Raw genomic sequence first — 26,083 nt, forward strand, 5'->3', positions numbered from 1 at the left:
TAGCTAGAGGAGCTTCAACAGCTCAAGAAGGCAGCTATTTGTTCTGTACAAGTACAGAAATTGAGATAGGGTGTCTGTGCTTTGCAGGTAGAGAAATTGAGGTGGGTGAGCAGCTACCTGATAGAAGTTGATCGTGAACTTTGAATTTCTGTGCTTAAGAATACAGAGTCCCAACAGGTGTTGAAGGCTCTCCAGCTAGCAGAAATTCTCTGCCTTCTCAGTATGTTAAGTGATAAAAGCAGTCAATAATAACTCTCCAGCAATGTCTCCCATCATTCCATTATACTCAGCTGCAGTTATAAACAAATTTTCAATTGTCTATAGAAATATAAATATGTAAATAATATTTTAATATTTCCCTCAGTTTTTCCTTTCTCACTAATAAATACTTCACTTTAGTTCTGTGCTCAGTGTTCTTTTCCCTTTCCATCTCTACCCAACCTTTTCTGGTATGTACTTCATAACATGTCCTCCTTTATTGTGTCTTCCTCTAACAATAACATACCAGTGAGATGTGTAATCTTTCAGAGTGGGGGAATAGTGTTTATAGCCCAAAAATTACAAGTTGGAAAATAGGGAGGAAATGTTACGCATATTGAAAACTCCAGGAGTTTGGGGACCACAAACCAAGCTACCAAACTCCAGTGAGTGTTCTCTAGCATTCATCCATTTTGGTGTTTTCAAACTGAGGTCAGGCAGCATGGAGGAACAACCCTGGATATTCATCTTTACATTATTAGGTCAGCTCTCACAGCTGTAAAACCTTCCAGCTGGAGCTTCATCCTTCCTCACGTATGAGACAAAAACAGGGTATTGCGTACACATTGTCCCTGAGAGGCACGTGGAAGCATGGACTTCTCTGATTTTGTTGGCAGTTATTACAATGATCATTGAGACAGGCTAATAAATCTTGCATTTTTGGTCAGGTATAATAACTTCTTCTGTTACCATTTTCATTGTTAGGATTACTTGCAGGCTTGGCAAGAGAAGTGAACTTCTGAGAAAAAAAGATTTTAAGGGCAGTTTTCTTCCATATTTCATCATTGTTTAATGATTTAAGATAGTCATTTCAGTACAGGATGGCTAAGTGGTACCTGGAGCTGTCCAGACTTTTTGTGTTATAGCTGGAGTAACATTGCTTATATGCTTATACCAGTCATTAGTGGAAAAGGAAAAAGGGCAATTCAAAGCACTGAAATTAAAAACCATCATCCTTATAGCAGTTTTTGTTGTCCAGACTGTTATCCGTAGTGTTTTCATTCTTGTCACTAGAAGAAGCTTGTTGGTAGCAGATGGAATCTTGTAGTGGTCTTACCATTCTTTTCAGCAACATGTTATTCTCATGTATTCCTGTGTTGTCCTAATCCCCAGGCATTGACATGACAGTATCCTGAATAATATATCTGTATATTTTTCTCAAAAAAAGTACTGATGCATTTTTTACCTCAGCTGTCTAGAGAGCACAGGTCTAAGGTAAAGCAGGCACTGGAGGCAATGGCAGAGATGTTGTATGGACATGAAGGGTAAAGACAGGAAGTTTGGAAAGAGAAGTTGAAACCTGTAAATGTGATTCAAAGAGGAGATGAAATATGATGAGTGTCAGGCGAAGCAAATGGTAAATCCAGTAACGTTGTGGACACACTGGAGAACAAGGCAAGGTTTTCAGGAAGGAAGAGGAGGCAGTGAGACAGAATGATTTTTCTCAATGTGTTCAGGAGCAAGTAATGCCTTGGTGCTGTTTTATAACAGTAGATATTCCAAAACAGTCTGGTCCTTGGAAATTTATTTGTGCTGCAGGTTACACTGATTATTTCTAGAGATTTGCTGAAGGTAGGAGTAGGAAAATATTTTTTAGTGGCAGTCAGTCCTACAAATAAGTGTTCTAGCACTACTATGTAATTAATGCCAAATGTGTCATCATGCCATCACTGAAAGGAATTTAGGATGGAAGCCTATTTTCTCAGTGAATAAAAAACCGTTTTACCCTAATTAGACTCATTTTTAGCGAGGACAGTGGTTAAATTATATTAACAATACCTCCCCCTTCAATATTGTGACAAAGAAAACAGAACCTATAATAAATTCTACACAAAAAAGAAGCAGTATCCATCTGCGGTGATTTTAATTCTTTGTTGTATGATCAAGTGAAAAGCAAGTTCTGTTGAGTAGCTAGCAATGCAGATATTCAATGTGCCATTGTCTTCAATGGATAACTGGTAGTTTTGTTCGGCGATCGTTATGGGCAAATGTTTCCCATCATTGTTAATACCAAGGCAGTTCCTGGTAGGAGGTCCCCTGTAGATAAAGCTTGTCAGCCTGTGAATGTTTTTACTCTGTCTTTTAGACCCTCTGTAAGCTAGTGAAGCATGTGCACTTGCACAGTCTCCTCTCAGTTTGCACCAGCTTTGGCTTCATTGAGGTTGGAAAGGTGGGTAATGAAAAAGGTCTGAGGTATGTGGAAGTTTTTTGTTTCATATTTCAAATCAGCCTGATATGGTAACACCACCTCTAGAATAAAAAACTTAAGCCTATTTATTAATCCTTCATCCCTCCAACTTTATTTCCCTCAAAAGTTATATTTGTTGCATTCAATGATTCTTAGAAACTGGGGCTGTGCGTAATCAACATGTTATGTTTCCTTTTTTGTGGGTATTGCTTTCAATGTGACATTTTATTTTGGAAAAGTAGCTAGAGTCTTAGGCCGTATTGAAGTAGTCAGTGAGCTCATGAGCGGTGAAGGAATCCTAGGCAAATAAGAAGTGAGCATAAAGATCTTTTAAACCTTTTAGCCGTGCAAATTTATGGAATAAACATTTGTTTCAAGTCTCCAAAAAGCAGGACTGAGCTAGTTCGTGCGATTTCTGTGTGTCCTTTTCAGCTCAATCATTTATCTTTATATCTGCTGATACTGAATTAATGTATTAGTGTTAATGTTTTTTTAGAGTTTGGTTTCTTGTACTCATGAGTGCAGTATCTTCAGTCTTTTCTTGCTGTGGAAAAAGATTTCATTCTTAAGGTGTCATTTTGTGAGACCTGAGTGTTCAGAAAAATAAGAACGAAAACAGAAGACTTGCAGGCTTTGAATGATGTTATGCTTTTCTGGTTTTCTATTTAAAATTTCACTTGTAATATCAAAATCATACATTCTCAGGGTTGGAGAGGAAGGGAATATAAATAATTTTATTTGCTTGATTTTTAAGTTGGTTTGAAAATGATGGCATCAGCAACCCTTTGATATGCATGAGCACTGAACAAACTAAGAGTTCTAAAACCCATGATCTTGTTAAGTTTTGGTAACACTTCTGTAAGGCCCTGAGGCTTCCTTGGAGTCGTAAACAGGCCTCTCCATTTTGCAGATCATTTTACTCTAGAATTGTTGAGCATTCTCACCTGGTTTTAGTGTTAATAAAATAAGTTTAGTGCAAGCAATATCTTCTGTTAAATCCTCCAGGTATGTTACTGTAGGTATGTTGTGCATTGTTTTTTTCATGTAGGGGAATGAAGTATAGTTCGTTCACTAGCTGCATATCTATCGACCAATTCCAGTCCTACATGTACCTTTTGTATTTTACTTCCTGCTTTTGGAATAAAGTTGCTATAGACTAATTAATTTAGGAGTTAGACTGGAGGCCTATTATCCTGCTAGTGTTTGTAATTACAAAAAATCCAGCTGACACAGGTGTAAGAGTTGTAGTTGGGCCAGCAGACTGTACGATGTGGCCATATTTAAAACCAAAGTGATTTATAGGATTGACAGCAGACTGCATGGTTCAAATATCAATTCCATGTGCCATTCAGTTCCTTGTGATTTTTTCATAGTGTTTGCATGATCATTAGTTCAGCTTTGGGTCCAGTCCAAAGACAGGAATCAGGCTGATATTATGTTAATTTGTGCGTTTTGTAAAAGAAGTTGCTGTGAACGGTCCACTTCCTGGAGAGGAACGTTGCAACAAATGCTATCCCTTCCTGCATTCTTGATGATCATCTCAGTGAAGAGGGAGAGAATGGATTGGGAGGTACAATCCCATCAGGCCAGGATTAGAGTTTCATGGAATAATGTTGTGGAAGAAGTTTACTTGCCTTTTCTGCTCGTGTTAAAAGAGGACTTGGCTTCTAATGTTATACGGCCAGGAACATAAAGCAGCTGCTAATTCATTTGGAAAGGGGAAACCACAGACAGTTCTGAACAAACCAATTTGAAGATATTACTGCTTACATTCTGTCTTCCATCATATTATGAGGGCACAGATTTGATAAAGCTGCACAGCAATTTATTTTTTATATTTAAAAAGAAAGAATTATAGTTTAAATTGAAAAAGTACAAGCAAGTGCTCATCCTTTGACCTGGAACACTTGAAGGGAGCCTCTTACAAGGGTTAGAAAGGTCTAGCCAAGTTATAAGAAGAGACCTGTCAAGCAAGGACCCCCATTCCTGGGGTTTCCTACTGCCTGGGAAGAGGGTTGCTAGAGAAGGTGGAGGTGCCAGCTGTGAGAGTGTCTTGTGGGAGTGGCCATGATAAGAGATGAACTGATACAGGTTTTTGAATGAAAATCAAATGTCTGGAAACTGCCATTATGTGATGATATAGTATGTGAGAACCAAAGGGTCTAAGAAGAGAGGTATCTACATTAGCATTTTGGTTTGACGACATAGCATTTTTTGGGGCAAATCCCAGTGTATTGGATCTGTTTGCAGAATAGTTTTGGCACATGTGAGCTGAATTGTTCTTGGAGAAAATTAAACATGAAATTTCATTCTAGGTTTGCACCTCATTTGCTCCAAGCCCTGATGGGGACATTGCAGCCTGTATCAATGACTGATCCTTTGGCTGATGTAAAACCATATGTGTGGGAGACATTGGATCTGGGGACCAGACTAAATCTAGTCCAAAGCAAAACCCTAGAAGAGTAGATTGTGTAAGCATAAAAGCCTGAGAACAAATTGTTTTGGTGTACTAATCCATTCCTGTTGTGTCCAAATTACTTGCTAATGTAGACATAAAGTATGTTGACAAACTGGCAATTATTCAATTCTATTTTTATCTTTTATTCTGAGAATTACTCCAAAACTCTGCTTTAATGCTTTCTGCTAGAAAAGCAGCAGCTAAATCTGTTTCTGCAAACCGGATTGGCCATGCATTTGCATTTTAGCAGAAAGTCTCCAGTAGAAAGATTTCCGAGTCTCCCACCCAACCATAGATTCAGGAAAGGATGTACCAAATCTACCCTAAAATCCTGGACTTAGTGTGTTTTGTAATTTTACAGCTGGAAGGATTAACACCGCAAAGACCGAGTGGAGCTGTGTCATCCTGAAGATTCCCATACATATCACTCATTCCCCTACTCATCATACCGTTTTCCCTTACATTTGATGGTGTAAATTTCTGCCTATGATTTAAACAGAAGAGAACAAAATATCACTAGGTAGAAATCAATCTGTCTGCACAGAAGCTATTTTTAAAGCTGTTTAGAATAGCACACACTTTTTCCTGAAATGAGTTCAAAGATCATCATTCATATGACAGAATGGTGTGTGTGCTCATGTAATTTCTATTGGATTTCAGACAAAACGGGAGCTGCTTGAGAGCTAAGAATTACTAAAATGATCAACACACTATCATTTGAACTCTTAAAAATGCCCATAAAAATGACGTGTAAGTAGTGGATTAACATTAAAACCTCTGGTATATAACAGAAAATTAAATCAGGGAAAAACAATAGGCAGTAACAGCTTTTGTATCAGGGAAGGCTTTCCTTGTTTTATATTTGCTTGTAAACATGACATGAATTGTACTGAAACATGGGGCAGTTTTAGGGATTTACTTGCCTGAGAACTTTCCGTGGTGACAAAAATAGCAGGAATTTTATTTTTAAAACTTAGATAAAATGCTACCTAATCTGATGCAGGGGCTACAGTAACTTCTGTTTCTACCCACTGCATTTAGATCTATTAAACTGTCATTTCCCCCAATCAGATGTGTAACAATGTTTCTGGTTTTTAAAGCCAAATGAATCATACAGAGATGGCACATGAACCAGGTCTCAAGGGGATGGAATTCCTCCTTACTTCTAAAGAAAATTAAAGATTGTTTTAAATCTTATTCCCAAAATTAATCTGGGTGTGTAATCTGTTTGTGACAGAACAGCAGCAGTGGTATGACCAGAAATTCTAATTGTTCAATCTTAATTCCCTTTGCCTCTAATTGAAATACTTAGGATATGCCACCTATTTTCATTAAAACTATTCATCTGAAATCTGCTTACAGTTCTTTTCTAGTATAGCCTTGAATTCACCATTCATGGCTGTTTCCTGGCAGTGCTGTATTGTTATTAACATTCTGCCTTTTCTGTTTGGCTACTGCACAAATAACTGAACTGGCCAAACCCCTCTGGGTGACAGATGACAACAACAAAAAAACCCCGAAATTCTGAAATTAATGTCCTGGAATGCGGAAATGAACAGATTGCCCAGAATCACACCTGAGCAATGCATGAGTCAGCCAAAGGTCTGAAAACTCCAGTGTGATTGAGTTTTACTTGGGGGATCTTTTTTAAAAATTCAGTTTTAACATACATATTGTTATAAATTTATGTTAATGAGAATTACTGTGGAGAAACCAAGGACTCCAGGACTATCCATGGTTTTCTATTTGCCATCTTTGTAACAAAGTATATTGAACTTATCTTTTTAATTTTTCAGAATTCATGTTTTGTTACCCAGTGGCACAAGTACTTCTAGCCCTGTAAACCTACTTTGTGGTTTTAACTTTGTTTCAAGAAGAAGCTGATTTATTTATTAATGATTGAAGACATTTAGTAATGCAGGATTTCTTTGAGTTTTGCCAGCTTGGATCCTCATATAGCAAGCTGTTACATAATCTGAAAAATAATGCTTGCAACAAGTACTGGAAGTGAATTAGCCATCTGAATTTCTAGGTCAGTAGTACTTTTTGTGTCTAGACACCTATTGGTTCTTGGTCCGCTGGTCTCTGCAGGCCAGAATATGGGTTTAAAAAGACAGCAAGCTGAGAAACCTAACCATTACTTAATGACATACACATGGTGACTGAAGACATGGTGCTACTGGGAAATTAATCAATTCTTTTAGTCCTCTCATAACTAGGTTTGCAGCTCTTCAGGGAAGAGCTATGGTTAGGAAGATAGAGAAAAATGCTTCTAGAAGGAGGAAAAAAAATCAACCTGGAATCGCTTTCAAAAATATGGACAAAGGAAAAATAGCCATTAATTTATCAGCTTAATTAATATCTAAATATAAATGCCAACCTGGTCTCTCTCTGCAGTCTAAATACTCCACTGTATTTTTGTCTGCTGGTAAGAACTGGAGGCCATTGAGGCAGCTGCTAAACAGGCATTTTCATGCCACTATGTCCTAGCAAGTGGTAGTTTGGCTAAGGGAACCTGAAAGCTCCCAAAAATGCTATGCCCACTTCCATGTTATGCTTTCACATGGAAGAAAAAAAACATCTCAGAAAAAAAACGCATCAGGATGTCAAATTTATGTGCCTTAAACTGGATATAGCATGATGAGAAGATGTGGTGGATCTGTTACACAGGGTCCTCTTCACACAGACCAGTTTCAAAGGTTTTGTGCAAGCTAAGGAAAGACTGATTAGCTCAGGATGCAGAACAGAGCAGTATGATTTGCGTTGTTCCAGCAGACCAGGGTCAGCAGACTTGCAAGCTTGCCAGACAGTATTTTCTTTTCCCAAATTAGAAGTTGAGTGTGCCAATAGTAGGTTTCCTGGTTAATTCTGAACTGTAAATTGAGGGAGAGCCAGGTGCCTTGGCCTCATCTAGAGTCAAGATAGAGCTAATCAGTGAGTCTATATTATCTCGCTGCCATCAAATTCAGCAGGAGCTGTGAACCCCTGATTGTCATACAAGGGTTATGTTGGCCAGTCATTGGTAGAGAGTACCCTAGAAGTTAACCTGTCTATTATAGCATCTGGGTTTAAAAAGAAATCCTTGCTTTTCAAAAATCCAGCTGATAAAAAAAAACAACAAACCACCAGACAAAAAAAACCAAAACCTCCCCAAAAAAAAACAAAACAAAAAAATCTCAACAAAAACCAACCAAAAAATGGGGGTGTGTGCAATATCAAGAAGCAAAAATGTATGCCATAGTTAAAAGTACTTTCTCACTTTAAGACCTCCTTCAATTATGAAGAAAGAAGCAAATTAATTCTGATACTCATCTACTGTGGATTGAAACCTCAGCAAAGTTTATTTTTCAGCTCCTGATAGTCCTTCAGTACTCATGTGACAGGTATCCTCAGCCCAATCACTATAAGACACTCGTTTGTTTTGTGCATGCGTACAATTGTGGCTCACAATATTTGGGGGTATGGAATGACTGTTACATGTTGCATTGCTGTAGTCTGCTGCCAATATTAGAACAGAACCAACAGCTCACTTCCTGGAGGCATCAGCAAGCTTTATTTGCAAATTTCTTCAGTGGTATCAGACATGTGGAATAAATTATCATAAATTGCTTGTGATTAAATGTAAAGTACCAGGAGGATTTGCAATAGTTAATCCCTTTATTTCTGGGGTCTGTGAAGAGCAAATTAAGCTGAAGACTGATGCATAACTGGTTTTCATTAAAACTAATGCTCTTATATTATATAGTATTGTTTTGTTTAATTATGGAACATAATTTTAGAAATTATAAGCTTTAGGAATAAAGCAGTTAGCAGTGTGTACTGGCCTATAACTGCTGTTATTCTGTATAAACCACAAGTAGCAGAAGTGATATTGGAAACATTAAGACTTCCTCCGACATTTTGTAATACATTAAATCTTACTTTGTACTAATATATTACATGGCTGAGGCCAAAACCAGAATCTCCCCCTAAATTCTGCTGAAAGGTAATCTTCTATTTCCACATATTTTGATTTCAATAAAGTTTTGGGAGATGGTTTTGCTTTCTGTTCAACTAAAATAAATTAATTTCTGATTTCCTGAGGTAAATGTGAGTCTATGTTTAAAAAAACAAAACAAACAAAAACCTCAAACAAAATGAATTGAGATTTTGTTAGCACGCAAAAAAAATTACTCTCTTTTCTGGGAAGCTGTGCTCCTTAATAATACTTTTAAAAGGCATGCTTGTTTGGAAATCGGTCCTTCTGCAATGTTATGTACTACACATTAACATTACTTTATCTGAAAATGGCCCACTGGAATTACTATGGGTTTTGTGCTTAGTGTATGGCATAGTGACACAAACGTGAAAGAGACCAATAGAACCAGTATAGTGTGGAGATTATGTGCTGTGGTGTTCTTGGGTGTGCATTTCATCACTCAGATGTTAGGAGAACATCTAATTCCTGTTTTTTAATTATGATTTCAGCTATTATTCACTTCCAAAGATCATGAAATAGCAGTAGTTTCTCTATGGCCAGCTCTGTGTAGTTTCATTGTTGCCTGTTTTGGGGAGAGACAGCTGAATGGAGTGGGAGAACCAGAGAATAGCTGTTCAGCAATGTGTTACTCTAAACTGGCCCTATTAGACTAAATAGGGCTATTTTATTTTTTGTTTTGTTCTTTCTATTGAGAAGTGAACCGGTGAAGTAATCCTTTCACAATTTATTTAAATTTGCTTCATTGATACCACTTACAATGCTGAAACGTGAATTAAAGATGAACAAGAAGAGAAAGTGAGCACAGAAAAGTAGATGCACTTAGTTTCTCATTTGGTTCCTTCTTTCTTTCTCCTTCTCCTTTTAGGTATCTACCAAAGGAGCAGTCCCCCTTGACGTTTGGAATGTAAATGCAGCCGTGTCTCGAGATCTGGATAAGAGGGGATATCAAGATGGTGTTCTCCTCCATCAGTGGCAGAGAAGGGAGTTTTGAATTGCTGGTAAATTCTCTGGGTCCCTACAGCAGTCTGATCCTGTTGGCTAAGCGTGTTCTTTCCCCATAGTCCCTATAAAGATGCTGGATTAAGTGGACTGTCTACATAGCTACAAGAGTTTAGAGGTAAACCTCTAAGCTTGCGGTTCCATGAGGCAAGGTGAGCTGATCTAGTATCTTACCTTGGCTGAAAGGATAATCTTGCTCCTTTGCTCCCAGCTAATCACACCCAGCACTTAACTCTGAGTCTGGTCTAGCCCTTGACAGACTCCTCTGTGAGCCACTTCAACCTGTTCACCCAGAACGAAAAGGGCAGGATTTTCTTAAATTAATGAGGTAATTGTGTCAGGCAAATATTTGACTAGTGCCATGGTTGGTGCAAGGAGCAAGGGTGGGACCATGGCAGAGAAGGGAGGAATGGCATAATAGAGAATGGAAACAGAACCTTTCCCTTTTTTTTTTTTTTATTTGGTCAGATTCTTGTCAAACTGCACCATGAAATACAGCTTTATTATTGTTGTTGTTGTTGTTATTATTATTATTATTATTATTATTATTATTATTGGGGAGGAAAATGGAAGGGTTGATTCAGGTAACTGGGAAATACTCTATAGTTAAAGGAAAAGCAAAAGGTAGTGGAAGAGCATGGGGGATGTTTTGGGTTGGTATCTGTGCTTCTAGTTTGCCCTGTTTGTAGTAAACATTCTTTTAAATAGGTGCCAAGCTAATTAAGCAAGGGCTTTTCTTCAACTCAGTGGCATTTCTGCGTCTGTGTACCTTTGAAACACTGATTTCTGTGTCGAAAAAGGGGAGAGTATGTGCCCACATCCTTCTTGACAAGGGAGAGCACTGGGATTGCAAGGAATCTCTGAATTAGGGTCTGATTTCCCTGTGTATGTCTTCTTTTTCCATCTGGAAATTTGTTTGCTGGAGGAATTTGAGCCTTTTCTACATTTGTCCAGGATTTATGGATGTTCAGTAGATTAGGCAGAGACACTGTGCAGCTTAGAGATTCCAGATACGTTCATGTTACATGTTCAGAACAAACACAGAGTGCATTTGGAGTAAGTGGGATAGTTTCTGGGCAGCATTACAGATGCCTGCTGTGGAGCTAATATGAGTATTCTCGATAATTCCAACATGATCCAGAACCACTGGAATTAAGTATTTTATAATAAGCATGTAGTTTTCACTGTCCATGAAATCTTGCGAAATCTGACAGCCAAACCCTGCTGTAGAGAATTGTGGGAGTGTGGCACGCAAGAACAGGAAAGAGTGGAAACAAAATTCATAGTATCAGTACGTGCAGTGAGCCTGGCCAAAACACAAAACATGCCACTTTTTGTAAATAGAACTTGCCAGGGGTATGTTGGAGGCTCTGAACATCAGTTCAACAGAAAACAACTTTTCCTGGAAGGTAGGACTTTTTTTTCTGCTTTTCCACAAATTCTGCCCAATTGGCTGTCCCTTCTTTTCAGCAGGTGCACCACATTCTCAAGCACTGGTATGCAGTTCAGTGTGTCAAAACCCTGGGAACAATATTGCTTAAATATGAGCTTAAATTTGCTGCACAGTTTCTGTTTCATGGCACTTCACACATCCTTCCCCCGAGGACCCACCCTGTCTTGCTGTTGAAGGTGGTACATAATCAGTGGCAGTCTCCTTCAGTCAGATGGGTGTGCTAATAAGCTAAAGACAACAGGCAAAGGAAATACTATTCAGAGGCCTTGAGGTCCCTAGGGCTATGACTCAGATTTGGGACAGGGTGCAAGGAATTGCTTTATTTGGTATCTGTTGCCTTCTCAAGTGCAGTGTCATTGTTAAAAGTGAAAGACTGATGTAGTCAGTCCTTTTCCCCTTGTTTTTACGGGTGAGGTATGTGGATCATATTCCTGTTAAACAGAGTCATACAAGGTTTTCCATGTTCTAGATGTAACTTGGCAAAGGCTGAGGAATCCAGGCTGCTGTTGCAGACATAATTAACTCCAGTGCCATTACGTGTAATACAGTTACACAGTTCCATATGGGCCATCCAGTGCCTACCCAGTTCTGTCTAACGGGTTCAGAATACTAGTTCAAGTGTTCTGAATTAGCATGGGACTATATAAATACCTCACAACATCTGAAAAATTTCCAAGAATGTGACGTTTACAAGATAGCAAAGTAGAAGTGGGTGCCCTAACTGCATCTGTAGCAGAAATTACCAGTGCAGTGTGGCATGAGAATAATAATCATAGTAAAATCATAATTATAATCCTCTGACCTGGCGCTGATTTGCAGAAGTATTGTGGCCGTTGTTTCTGAATGCTTGGCAGAGAATTTTATCCATCCTAAAACCATTCCTTCAATCAGATAGCACATGCTCCCAGTTTTAGGTTATTTAAAATACTCCTCTATTTGATTCAGTCTTGGGTTAATTTTACAATAGAGGAGAAAAGAGCTTTTTAACAAATAAAGCAGTGTCTTTATACTCTGTGGTTTTCCAGCTAGTAGCTCTTACTAGAGGTAAATCACATGAATGCACTGATATCCACGGTAGAGCTTGTAACCCACAGCGAGTTTTTGCAATAAATTTTAGCTGTCTTCTGACTGCAGTCAGGACTGAGGTTTGCTAGTATCAGCACACCACATGTGTTGCTGTACTTTTATTAATTGTGAGCAGGAATTACTCCAGGCAGGGACTGTGCATTCAGTTTCTTATACTGCTCACATGCACTAATGATCAAAATGGAATACTGGGAATGCTGCATTTAAACCGAGTCTGACAGGAAGGATTAACTGGGGCATGCACTGAATTGCACTTGACCTTGAATGTTTCTGAAATATACAAGTAAAACAAGGTAAATACTGAACACGAGGGACATCCTGATCCTTTTAGCTGAGACCACTATAGAGCAGGAAGGGGGGGAAGTTACTTTTACTTTTTGTGAATGCCTAAGGATCTGAGCATGCTCGGTCGAGCAGGATACAGAGCAGACTGCAGCTCTGTTCTGTGTCTGTTAAGGAAATGAGCCCCACCTCAGCTAAAATGGGCAAAACATCCTTGGTAAACAGAGCATTGGGCAGAGCTTACACAATTAGCAATTACTCCATGAAACCCGGGCTGGCCACTGCCCAACTTCAACTGAACTTTTATCCTCCCACAACATTTTGTTTAGAAACTATTTTTATTTTTAAACAATAATACTCACTAGCAACACCCATCCTGGAGGACATCAACTGGTCTGACAGCTATCCCAACTCCTGCTTAAATTGGGAACAGCAGATGCCATCTCTTCTAATAGAAACGATGAAAAACCAGTGACTAGCACTTAATGTCCTATACATCTTCATTAATGGAAGGGAAACAAATTGCTCCTACAATGCTGTATTGTTAAATTCAGTCCTGCACAGAGAGTTCCTTACAGTCGTTGTGACAATGCGTTCTTCATGATGGAAAGTGAATATGTTGGAAAGCTGTCAATCAGGGAACAGGGTGAAGCCCCTAAAATCACCTCTGTCCTCAGATTGGATTCAAACTGTGTGCCAGAGACAAAAAGTATTTTCTGATTCCAGTTTATGTGAGAAAGATTATGCCTTAGTTTCCTCTCAAGAATCAGTCTCATTTTTGTAATTTGACAAAAAAATTTGAACCTTTAGTCCTCTGCTACTTCTAATAATGGCTTAGAGCAGCTCCTGAGGGTGGCCAGCGAGTGTTAGCAAAATAACTCCTTGCTCTGTGACAGTTCTGGAGTTCAGAATAGCTGGGTAGTTGCCCAGAGTTACTTGAAACAATATTAACCATGATGGTTCCCTAAATTAAGTACCTCCCACCTTTCCTATGAGCATATTCAGCTCTGCACAATCCACAGGCTTCCCAGCACTATTAACTGGCTGGCTACACTGTAAGTCTAGTAATATTGCAGCCGTGGCCTCCTCTTTTTGAAAATAGAATCAAAAGCCCACATATCAATAGGAAGTGATGTAGAGAAAACACGAGGATAGAATTTACTTTTGTTTCATAATCCAATTACTTTGGATACACTGAATCAATGGGGCTATTCCAGCTCTGAGAATAAGGCTTGCTCATGTGAATACGTGCTTGGAATCTCAAGCTCTGCCAATTCATGCTGGCATGACTAAAGAGATTCCTGCTTCCAGCTCTCTGCCTATTCCTCTGCTAGATGCTATCAGGCCAGTGGGAGGGGTGGCTGTCCTGAGAAGCCACCCTCTGGTGTAGCAGAGCAAGCTGCCACAAAGTTCTTTTTTTACTTTCCTGTGAGCAGCAGTTGCTGAGGGCTCTGATTCACAGTCCTTGATAGGTTTTGACTTCAGCAACTGAAAAGGTTGCTATCCCACTATCACTCATAACTCCAACAAAAATTGTAATCAGAGCCTCCAATCCAATCACAGGGAGTTAAACTGTTCTTCAAAGCTGTGAGCAGTATGGATCTGTCGAAATCATTGCTTACATCCAAGGTCAGTAAAGTCAACATGTATTTATACGCATTTACACACATGCTTTTAAATATGCTGCTGCCAGATAACTATGCTCTCACAGTGAGTGTTTGATTCCTATATGGTTCTAAAATTAAGTTGGTTTTGTCAGCAGTTTGTCAAATCATATACTGAGTTTTTCACACCAAGAGGAGTAGTAGTAGAGCAGCATTGTGGGAAAAGTGATTTACTGCACACATGTTATAAAGGAAGTTGCTCTGAAGAATATTTATATTCATGATATTAAATGACATCATCTGTGGTTTTTTCTCAAGAATGGAATAATAAGAAAATTTTGAATCGATACAGTTTTGTGTTGGTGTGAGGTGTGATCTTGATTTTTTTTTGTGGGAATGTATCAAAAAAATAAACTATTGGTCTGATTTAGAAAAATAATTTAAGAGCTATTTTGGGGTTATAGTCTCCAAATTCCAACTCTTTGGGTGTAAAGCAGGCAAATGTCTGGATTTGCTGAATAAAAAACTACACCAGTAGATAACTGTTTGGAATTATTTTGACTGCAGCCAGCAAATATATTTCATCACTATGGTTGCAAAAACAAACACCCACCAAAGAACTGTATCTGACACAGAGAAAATAATTAAGGGAAATGGAACAATTTGCAGCCTGTCTTAAATTATTCACGTTTCCTCACACAAATCAGTAGTTAGAGGGCTGAACTCTGACCCTTGATGTGGATATTCTGTTTGAGGTCTTGCCACTTTGACAGTAGCAAATAGGGAGAACATTACTTAAAAATAGAAAGGAACTTGAGATGTATCTTCCTACTCAGAACCATTCCGTCCTACATTTTTGATGATGGGTGAGAGGAGGATAGATAGCATCGTGTCTATGGATTTCAATTTGAGTAGTTTTGCTTTTGAGTCCAAATTGAAAATAATTTGGTTTTTACCTCCTGTGTGGATGTAGTTAAAGACAACAGAACTTCTCAAAAGTGCCTTACTCGCAAGAGTTCTGCCAGTTCAAGTTTAATGGCATCAGTCCACAGTATAAGCAAGTAGTTCTATATGACTAACATAATTTCCTATAAAATAGGTTCATATGTTTTTAACCCCAAATATTTTTAATTAAGAATAGCAATAAAAGGACAAAAATAAAGAATTATATATCCAGGGTTCGATAGCCATAAAAGGAATATAAAAGTCAGCATAGATTTTAGTCTGAGGGGCACAGTTCACATCAGAATGGCTGCTGCCCTTCCTTGTTGATGTGTGGTGCAGCTGCTGAACCACCAACATTTAGAGCCAGACTGAATGTAAAATTGATGCTAGTTTTTCTGAGCATGGTTGGTTGTAAATAGCCATTTAGCATCATCTCATTCAGGACCTGAGGTGACCCTTCTCGGCAGGGCAATCTTGGAGGGAGAAGCCAGAATAAGAAATAGTGCAGCTGTCCCAAAATAAGGCACCAGTTTTCATAGAATCCAAGCTCTAAGATGAAGATGACACCCCTCTCCCGCAAAAAAAAAAAACAAACAACCCAACAAACAAACAAACAGAAAGAACCCCAAACACCAAAAAAACCCAGCTCTGTGGATAAGAACCTTAATCCCCCAGTCTCTTATCTATAGTTTTCTGCTCAAGACTGAGGTCAGTGAATCATTGTTCACTTTGGCGTGAGTGATTCTATGAAGACAAGCTATACCAGCAATTGTAATGTCCTTCCTCCTCCTCCTCTCCCTCTGGAAAGTTCCACGTTCCCTTAATAGTTCTGAAAGATGGTGCATGTCCATGGGACATGCGTCCTGGTCTCTGCTAAGAAGAGGCAATGATGAAATAACACAGATAAAACTTCAAAATATTGTATACATTCTTCCTTCAGAAAAATATATTTCTTCCCCACACCCCATCATTTATTTGGAGAAACTGAATCAGGAAGGCTGAAAGACATGTGAATCCATATCAGTAGAAAAGTTGACTGTAAAAATTCCTGATAATATGTTTATTATTCCAGACTATCCCATCCAAAGAAAAACACTTACTTAACAGAGCTTACACTGAAACCAAATGATATGTGCATACTTACAAATGTACTGCAGAGTTAAGTAATGCAATGATGCACTTCCAAAATCTTTTTGGCATCAGCTCATTTAAAATTAAAGGTAGAGTTCCATATTTAAATTGCGGTTCATGGATAACCACAAACTTTACAGCAAACATTTCCTAGCTGGGAAAGGACTGAGGATGTAGTTCTACCTTACCTCTTCTAATGTAGTTTACACCAGAAAATATGTTTAAATATACCAAAATTAACAATTTTCAAATAGTTTCTGTATTTTGCCTATATATTTTAGAAAAGTAAACCAGATAGATGCATTTCCCCCCAGTCAGCAGTAAGAGTGACATCATATAAAGGGAATGTACACAATGCTGAAAGTGTCCTGCTGGTTTGTATTAGCTTCCCTGGTCAGGCACATCCTGTGTAGCACTAGTTAAGCTTTACCAGTTTGAAAATAGACAGATAGTCTATTTGAATGAAGAGTGAACAAAGAGTTCACTGTGGAGAAAAATTTCCCTGCAACCAGCAAAGAGAGAGCAAAGCTGTTAAGAACATTTCAAATGTGGATGTGCTAATTGGTCAGTGCTCTTTTGGTGCTAATTTACCCCTTCCTCCTCCTCCAAAATAGTAACACAGTGAAGAACAGAATGAGGGAGAAAGAGGTGAAAGTTATTATAAGTAGTTTTTCTAAATGAACCCACTTCATCCAGACAAATGTTGACATATTTCCTGAAGCAGATGGAAAAACTGAGCTGGGAACTAAGGAGAAAGCAGGTCCTTAGGCAAAGAGGGAAAAATAAATGCTATTGTTTAGAACAAATGGTCGGCCACGTTCAGGCCTGATAACAGAGACTTCTCACAAGGTCTGTTTCTATGGGACTTTGCTGGGGGTTCTCTGCAGCTGCTGTTACACTAATGTGAGCAATAAAACCACCTATTTCTTATTAGTTGTAAAACATTCATTTTGTGAGGATGGATTTGAAAATCTCTGTGCTGAGAAGAGAGCATAGGGTGACATTTCTTCCCTGGATATAAATTCAGCTTCTGATATTGTTAGTAACAGTTGCATGTGTGAATGTGGAGCTGCTATAGGTGAAATGAAAGGCACCTTCAATATGTTTTCCTTTTCCTCCTGAAGTCCAGCAGCTATACAATCCCTCCTGAAATATATGTGTGCTACAACAGTAGCTAACCTACTTTTATTTTCATTTCGTGAGGTACTATTTGACTTAATGCTGGGCACAGCTGAGGGATCTTTCTATTAAGTCCCTTATAGAATCCCTTCTTGAATCCTTTGAGTTTAACTTTTTGAAAATATAATCTTATCCTAAATTTCTAATTCTTTTGACAAAAGTTTGAGCAACACAGTGGTTTTGTGTCTGTAGTTGATGAAGGCAACAGAAATTTAATGGTAATTTATTTAGTGTGTGTGTTACTTATATCTCTACAGTAGCTAATTAAAATTAAGCTGATGTCCAGCTGCTGGTGATGATAAAGGTAGTAGTATCATTGTAGTTCATCAATGGGTGCTTTGAAAGTTGAGGTCCTAAGAGGGATTAAAGAACAGGGAGGGGAAAAAACAAAAACCCTTATATTTTAACTGTATTTACCAAAAGATCTCAACCCACAAGTAGGAGGTATATTGAGCAGATGGGTTGGCAGAGACACATAGATAGCTGGTTTTGTCTGGCATACAGGTGTTTAACTTGGCTGCTTAGCGATTAGCTACTAGATGCCAGGGTTTTTGAGGGCATCACCTTGTTTAAGAAAAAGTGGCTCTCGTCCATTCCTATAGCAAGGTCAGTCAATGAGCCAGAGCAGCTATTTTCACTTCCTCCCCACTCACCTCTTTGACACAGTCCAAAAACCCCATTCACCTTCTGCCAGCGTTGGATTTAGATGGCAGAGAAAATAGCCTTTGCAGTCACGGTAGTGTGGTTTTGTGTTTTCTTGTGGTAGAAACAGAAGATGGAGCAAAACCAGATGTTGCTGGTGTTCAATATTCAAACTATTGTTAATGCTTTGTTATTCTTCAGAGAATTATTTTGGGTTTGTTTTTGATAGACTGACAAACATTAGCTGAGCTCTGTGTGCCTTTATTTGAAAGAATGTTTTTCAGTAGTTCCAAGATGAGCTAGTACTTGATTGTAAGTATATTGGGATTCAGTGCTGTGAAATTTTTGGGGTTTGTCCAAAAGCTAGACTGCAGAAATAGCTGTATAACATCAGCAAAGCCAGTCTGCTCTTTTCCAAGTTGTAGTGAGCCATAAAGTAAATGTACTTTATGCACTTGTGCTAGATGTCATCTGAGATCTTCAACAATGGTGTCAGATACACATGATTAATGAAATGCTGTCTACTAGAACACTGAGTGTCAAGTGCAGACTTGGTATAAGTAGGTTAAATAAATTTGTCTCAAGCATAATATTGCCATTGGTGTACTTTCCTCTGATGCTAAGTGTGACTGCAGCTAGAATGATCTGAGACCGCTGTTGAAGCCAAAGTACTCCTGCTGCATTTTTTTCTGGTATTCCATCCTGACTACCCTATCAAGAGCAACCACTTGATTCCTTTTGCAACATCTGTCTTTTGCTGTCTTTCGTGTATTGAATCAGATCTGTAAGAGGCTGGGCAACCTCACTTAAATTCAGGCATAAATTTCTGACCATTGTAAAAGGACAGTAATATTTAAAATAAAGCTACTCTGGACCACAGTGACAGCCACTCTTAATGTACTCTATTTCTATGTGTATGCTTGTTTTTTTAAAGGAATTTTTTTTTTTTTAGAAAGGAGGAGGTGTCAGATAACTGTAGAAAAAAGAAAGGGGTTTGTGTTCGGGATGAGCAATCCTGTTATGCTATTTCCAAGTCTGCTTTAATGCAGCATGTTTTCATTATGTTTCAGAGAGATGGCAAAAACGGGGGAAAAAAAAAACAATGAAAATGCAGACAGAGCCAAGTAAGAGTGAAATAAAATATTAATCAAGAGAAGACTGTGTGTAAAGAAGCAAAGTGGGAAAATGAAAATTTTAATGCAAATAAATATCTGTGCCAGTGTACTTTTTAGAGGCTGCTCTGTTTCAATGGAAGTTCAGTTAGGAGAAAACCAGGGTTATTAAAACTAAGAAAAGGGAGTCATTCTTTGAAAGTAATATGAATTTAACTGATGGAAGAAACAGGTCCATGAACTGTAGCAAGTTTTATGAGCACTAAATATAGTTCGAGAAGTCTGAACTGCTCTTTTAACTCTTAAATATCTTGGTTTCTACTGCACTTGTAAATCATGACAGTTCTTCAGTTATGAAATATGTAACTTAGTAGATTTCTCCTAAAACTGCAACGCTGATTTTTTTTTTACATGTTCTGCATATTCATATTCCTTCCCATGTGATACAATTGACTAAAACCTTACCACTTAATGATGCATCTCAAGAAATGTTGTGGCTTCTCTTGACCTATTATGCAATAGTCCAGCAGTGTTAGCATATTTAGCTATGACATATCTGAGGTATTTCAGCATCTGCCTTTAGAACAGGCACGTAGCTGAAACAAAACATGCTGTTTGGGTTTCATTTTAGACATCCACAGTGATTTGTCTGAATTAATCAATCTTCTTATATGACATGCTTAGTTACAGACATGTTACTGGTTTTTATAGGTGTGGTAGGTGTGAAGCTACGAACCCAGACCAGTCATTGGAATACCATATGGAACCTGGATGGAATGGTAAGTTATTATACAAAGGTATTCGGTATTTTTGTGTGATGTATTGATTTTTATTTAGTGGGTGGCTATTAGAAATGAAATTTGGAAAATAATACTGTGGGTCTGGACAAATGATCTTCCCAAGTGAGCAGTGCTGCTGTTGGGACAGTGGCCTGCCTCTAGCCTGAATCTGCACAGGTGCCCAGAGTCAGCAAACCAGGGGCTTAAAAGAATCAAAGGGTAATTGCATTTGAAAGGCAAATTGTAAAACGATTGGTACCTTCCTTTCATAGCTGGCATTGGAGACTTATCCCAGTGAAGACCCACAGAAGACTGGCATGCTGGAAAATATGCAGCTCTGGCAAAGGGTAAGGAGAACCAGCTTCTCACCACAGTCCAGAACCTTGGAGGAATTTGCAAGAGTCTGTCACAGCTGGAGCTTGTACTCTCAGCCTGAGGTAAATCATGAAAGTTTGCTCCTTAACAGTCAACTTGCTGAGTGCCTCTAAATCAGTTTTTGCAGTTATGCCAGCTAACAAGTTGACAGTCAGCTTAACTTAAAACAGAGAGTGCAAGCTTCGCTGTCCTCAATCCTGTGAGGCAGTTTTGGAAGAGATGGTGTCTACTCCACCCTCCCTCCCTGGGGTACTGCAGCTTCCCATAGACCCCTAACTGGTGGCTTAGTGCCACAAGTTACACTTCTGAATGTGTCATTACTGATGCTTTACTGTTGTAACTGATTTATTATGCAAGTCTGTGGTTGCACTGTAATCAAAAATTCATATGGCTTGAGTGAGACAGGATAGGGTAACTACCATCAGTGTAGGGTAGATTTGAACCCTTAGGTGTTGAGTTGTCACCAAAAATATTTGGCTTCACTTTAATATACTACACAGTAGATTGCCTTCTTATTCTAAGCAAAAAACTGATGTTAAATTAAAAGGCCTTGTATATTAAAGAAACTTAAAAGAGGGAAACAAAAGGGCAGGCATATAGAATGTGATATCTGAAACAAGAACCAAGTTTAAAAATTATTAGCTGTTTACTGGCCAAAGAAAACAAGTCTTTGTTAGACCTAACCTGCCTACTCCTCTCCTAAGGCTTATACACCAACACATGGGAGCTCTACAGTGGAAATTTACATTTGATTCTGTTTTGTTTTACTTGGTGATTGTATACCTCCAACCTTATTGATTTCAGCACTCGGTATATTAATGCTGCATCTCAATAAAAGCTACCTAAGAGCACAGTCAATCACTCCTGCAAAATAATACAAATATCGCTCCCATCTAATCATGTGGCATTACTCCCAGTGATTGCCCCAGAAGAAAAGGTTCCTTTGCAATATACTTGACCCATGAAGATCTAATTTCATTTCTCCACAACAGATACATGAAAAATATACCAAATATCAGTCATTAACTGTTACAACTACAGACTTAATTCTTGATTTGTAATCCGTTCATTAAAGAACTTGTGCTGATACAGCATTTTTCTGTTGCACTTTTTTGGGGTAAAGTGACACATGATTTACTTTTCTTAGAAAATAAGAATGGCCTTACAACCCGTGGTTCCATCTAGTCTAACATCCTGTCTCCAACAGTGGAGCATTACAGACAAATCTTTCATGATTCCTGGACGTGCAAAACAGCAATATCAAATGCTGGCATAAAATTATCTTGCCATCCAAGGTTGTGGGCCAATGTTAGACACGTATGCTACTGAGGAAAAGAGATTGACCTTACCAAGAGAGCAGGGGAGCTGACAGAAGATGAGGAGGAGCATATTTTCACCAGTAGTTAGAATTCTCAGCAGCACAGGATCCCTAATTTGTGCCTCATCAGGCAGAGGGATGGCAAGGATGGCAGAAGCAAGAAGATCATGGCCAATGGGGTAGACAATAAATTGCATGAAGAGTTGAAGCAGCTGGAGAAAAATCTAGGAGTGTTGAGAACATTACTACTTCAGGAGCTATATCACTGAACATCAGTGTGTCCGGTGTCAGCAACAGAGACCTGTTGAAAAAAAAGTATCAAGGAAGAATAAGAACAGAGCAAGAACATATGATACTTCTGCCATGTACTCTCCTGCATTTCAGTTATTTTTAGTTCAGGGGATTTCCTGAACCTGTGGTGGTTTGTCTGTAGAGGAACCCTAAAGGATTTATTTTCCAGGTACTTGTTCATACTTGTCACAAACTCACATAAATTTCTTGCATCCTTGATATCCTTTAAAAGTGAGTTTCACTGTTGCCTGTTGCATGAAAAAATCTTCATTTTTGAACCTGGCTCTTTGTATCTTCATTTGTTTATGCCTGGTTCTGGTGTGAAAGAGACGGCAAAGAATCATTCTTTAACTCCTTTATGACACTAATGATTTTGCAGCCTTCTCTTTATCCATTCTGAAAATTCCCAGCCTGCCTAGCAATTTTTTATATGCAATGTCTTACAAATCCTTAATCATCATCATTACCTTTCTCAGAATATTTGCCAGTTATATCTTTCTTAAGAGGAGGGGACCAAAACTGCATATAGTGTTTAGGGTGTGGATGAGCCATGTACTCATATGGTGCCAAAGAGATATTTCTTGTTTTGTTCTCTGTTCCTTTCTGATTCCTCTTTCTTAGGCTTTTCTATGTGAATTTATTCTGAGAGATATGTTATTTCAGTGTTTTACATAGGAAAGAGTGATAAAACCGGTGAGTATTTTGGGCATTCTTTGAAAAGCTTGGAGCATAATAAGACTTAGATACCCTCATTATCCATGTATTCTTCAGGAACCACATAGCTTGCTTTCTGCAGTATATAATTTACTTGGAATCACGGGTCCAATTTTCAAACAGGCGTCTGTGCTTGAATATGTGTATTTCCAAGGTCTTTTCATTGATACATACAAATCTTTTAATAAAATGCTTTCCACTTTCAGCTTAATTGGTTTCTCCCTTAAAGAAATGTCACATACATTTTAAACCTCTAGCATTAAATAGAAATATAATGTAGACATTATGCTTGGGAAACCTCTGTACATAGTATTGGCTAATGTGTGGCTTATGCAGCTCTTTTAACTCCCTAATATAATGAAAAAAAAAAAAAGGTAAAATTTTCTTTTAACCTGTTCATTACATTCCACAGGATGTTTGGGAATAGGAAAACAACATATTATTCTAATCAATTTTATATGTTTTCTTCCATAATCTTTGCTGCTACTGGGCCCTCTTAGCCCAAGAAGGGAAATCATGTCTATTACCACTTCCTATGTTTTTTTATGTTCTTCTTTGTCATCGCTGCTTCTCTCAGACAAACCTAATTTTTATCATGTTATTGGCTTAAATTAGATTGTCTTCACCACAGTCATTTCTTCAGAGCATAAACATTCAAGCTAGGTTTACCTAGTTAGCGTATTTAAGAGTAATAGTTTAGAGATGGAGTAAGGAGTTCATCAGGCTAATTTACTACATCTCCACAGCAAATCACAGCTTTGACTAGACCTTGACCAACCTTTAGCAAGCCAGTTTAGGACTGCTTTGGGGTATGTCTACATTATGCTATGAATGTATGCTTGGATAGATTTTCTGTAGCTCTTTGAAAGCCTCTGCTTTGTAGAGTTCACTTTTTTTTTTCAGTTGTGAAAACAGAAGAAAATTATCTGGTTTTACCTTGCTACTTCACATGCCAAACATCTCAGATAGAAATAAATTCTGTATCGTAGTGACCCATTCAGTCAGAGAAACTTAATGTACTTTACTCACATGATGTTTTAACCATCATAATACTTTTGTGAACTAGTTAAGTATTATTGAACCCATTTTACAGCTGAAAAACACAGAGATAAAAGAGAGTAGAAACTACACTTTCAAAAATTACCTTTAAAAAACAAAAGTGCAAAAATTCAGGAGCTACTTTTTGAATTTGGATGTTAATCATTTTGCCAGTGCCACCTAGGAAATTTAGCAATTTTGGCAATGCAGCTTCTGAATCTTGCTTTTCAGTTTTATTTGCACCTTAAACATATTGTTTCAAAATGAAAATAAATGTATACTTTACTTCACTAAACTCAGATCTACCAAGAATAAATAATACAGTACTGACTTCATCGTGCTAGTAAGTGCTATGCTCCAGCCATTTATTTAATGGTGATGTTATTTATAGAAAGCTCCTTCATGTGATGTTTTTGCCAGTAACACAGATGTCCCTTGAATGCATGCTATTTTAAATAAAGGTGAAAGGCTAAGGAAAATATAAAAGAACCCGCCTTTAATATTTGAATTCAACAATAACAAGCAGGGTGTGGCCACTCTGAAACCATGGCTTGTCGGATGCTTGGGAGAAGGGAAGGGTGGGAAAGCTCTCTGCTTACCAGTTCCACAGTCTTGTTAGTAAAAACACATCTGACACCAGCGATTGTGGCCTGAAAGATACAGTGAGAATGGGTGGTGCTTTCAGTTATTGTAATGAATAAAGTGTCTTGCTAGTACTTGGAATGTAGCCATGGAATAAGCAGTTTTATGGGCATTAATGTACTTAATATATGAGAAGTTGTGAATGAAAACTCAAGAATTGTCACTTGCCTATTTAAAGAAAAAAGAAACATAAAGTTACCTCTTCAGATGGCTTTTTTCCCTCATAGGGACTGTGAGGCTCTTCACATAAAGCTTATCCTGAAAGCTGCTTCTTCATGCTCAATTTACCGTACTTAAATGAGACACTGTGATATTTTCAGTGTTTAAAATGAGACTTACAGGCTGGTATTTACAGAAAATGCTGTCTCTCCCATTTGACAGTGGTTTGATAGTAACTGAAAGTCACAGGAATGTGGGTAGGTCAGAGACAGAAAAATGCACATTTTACACATGAATAATCCTCCCTGGAATAACATGAAGTTTTTCTTGTTTGTTTTTTGTTGTTGTTGTTTTGATGTTTTTTTTGGGAAGTTTGTTTGTTTGTTGTTTTTTTTTTTAATTAGAAAGTAACAATCTGAAGTTTCTGTGATCTAAAACTTTAAGGCTTAAATAATGTGTATTTACCTGAGATCAGCTCAGTAGGGGCATCCTAGCCCTGGAAAACAAAATCACATATACTTCCTTCCACCCAGAATAGACTTCCAGTAACCCACAATCACCCAGAACTTACTCTCCAACATATGAGGTCATCTGGAACAGGCACTTGATTTTTTTTTTAAATTCTCCTTTACTGGAGTTTATTCATTTAGTTCTGATTCAAGAGGAGTTAGAACCTAAAAAAAAATATTAGTGCCGTATAAAGTCACAGCCAATGTGCTTTGCTATTCTAGAAGACTCTACCAAATAACTTCCACTCTGGTTTATCTAGCTATGAAGAATTTTATTCTAAGAAAAGAGAATATTTTTCAGAGTGTGTAGTATGGTTGAGTGTCTGCCATAAAACACACTGTTCACTCCTCCAAAAATGATACAAGCAGGTTGTAGTGAGGCTAGTATCTAGACAGATTTTGTCTGGGCTCATTCAGCACATGGAAAAAATATTTCATCTCATTTCTTCACAAGCTGACACAACAAAGCCATTTGATTTATTTTTCCTGACATGTTGTTCTGTTGTTCAATACTGTATGTAGTCTCCCCTGACTTTGGAACAAGGTAGTAGGATTGAGCAAAACTCTTTCATTTTAACAGTTACAAGGAAAAATGAGATCGTGAAAGAGAAATTAACTACCAAGTAACAATTGGGCTCCCTGTACAGCAACATCAAGCACACCTGAAGTAAATGACTGTTAAGGCTTGCTAGCCAGATACTATGTGGCTACTTCTGTTGCTTTCTATACCTTGCACAGGTACCACAAAAAAAAAAAAGCCTCCTACAATAAATTTTCACCTAATCTTGGGCTGTCAACTTGAGAAAATTACCAGTGCTTCTGGTGGCACAAATAACACTACATCTCCATCTGTATTGTCTTCTAATCAAAGCAGAAGATCAAATCCCTTTACAGAGATAAGCAGCACTAAGAAACTTGGAGGGAAGTTAAATGTAGTTACTT

At 38.1% G+C, this 26,083-nt stretch overlaps 1 protein-coding gene across 1 annotated transcript in view; it reads left to right on the forward strand.

The window, feature by feature from the left end:
- Positions 1–11,132: 11,132 nt before the first annotated feature.
- Positions 11,133–26,083, forward strand: part of LOC142060388 (uncharacterized) — a 38,026-nt gene continuing 23,075 nt past the window's right edge. Inside the window, exons 1-3 of the mRNA XM_075100523.1 lie at positions 11,133–11,291; positions 20,028–20,095; positions 20,368–20,532. Of these exons, the coding sequence (XP_074956624.1) occupies positions 11,207–11,291; positions 20,028–20,095; positions 20,368–20,532 (318 nt within the window). The 5' untranslated portion in view covers positions 11,133–11,206. The remainder of the gene's footprint in view (positions 11,292–20,027; positions 20,096–20,367; positions 20,533–26,083) is intronic.

This window comes from Phalacrocorax aristotelis, chromosome 7 (assembly GCF_949628215.1).
Source record: "Phalacrocorax aristotelis chromosome 7, bGulAri2.1, whole genome shotgun sequence".
In the NCBI taxonomy this organism is placed as follows: domain Eukaryota; kingdom Metazoa; phylum Chordata; class Aves; order Suliformes; family Phalacrocoracidae; genus Phalacrocorax; species Phalacrocorax aristotelis.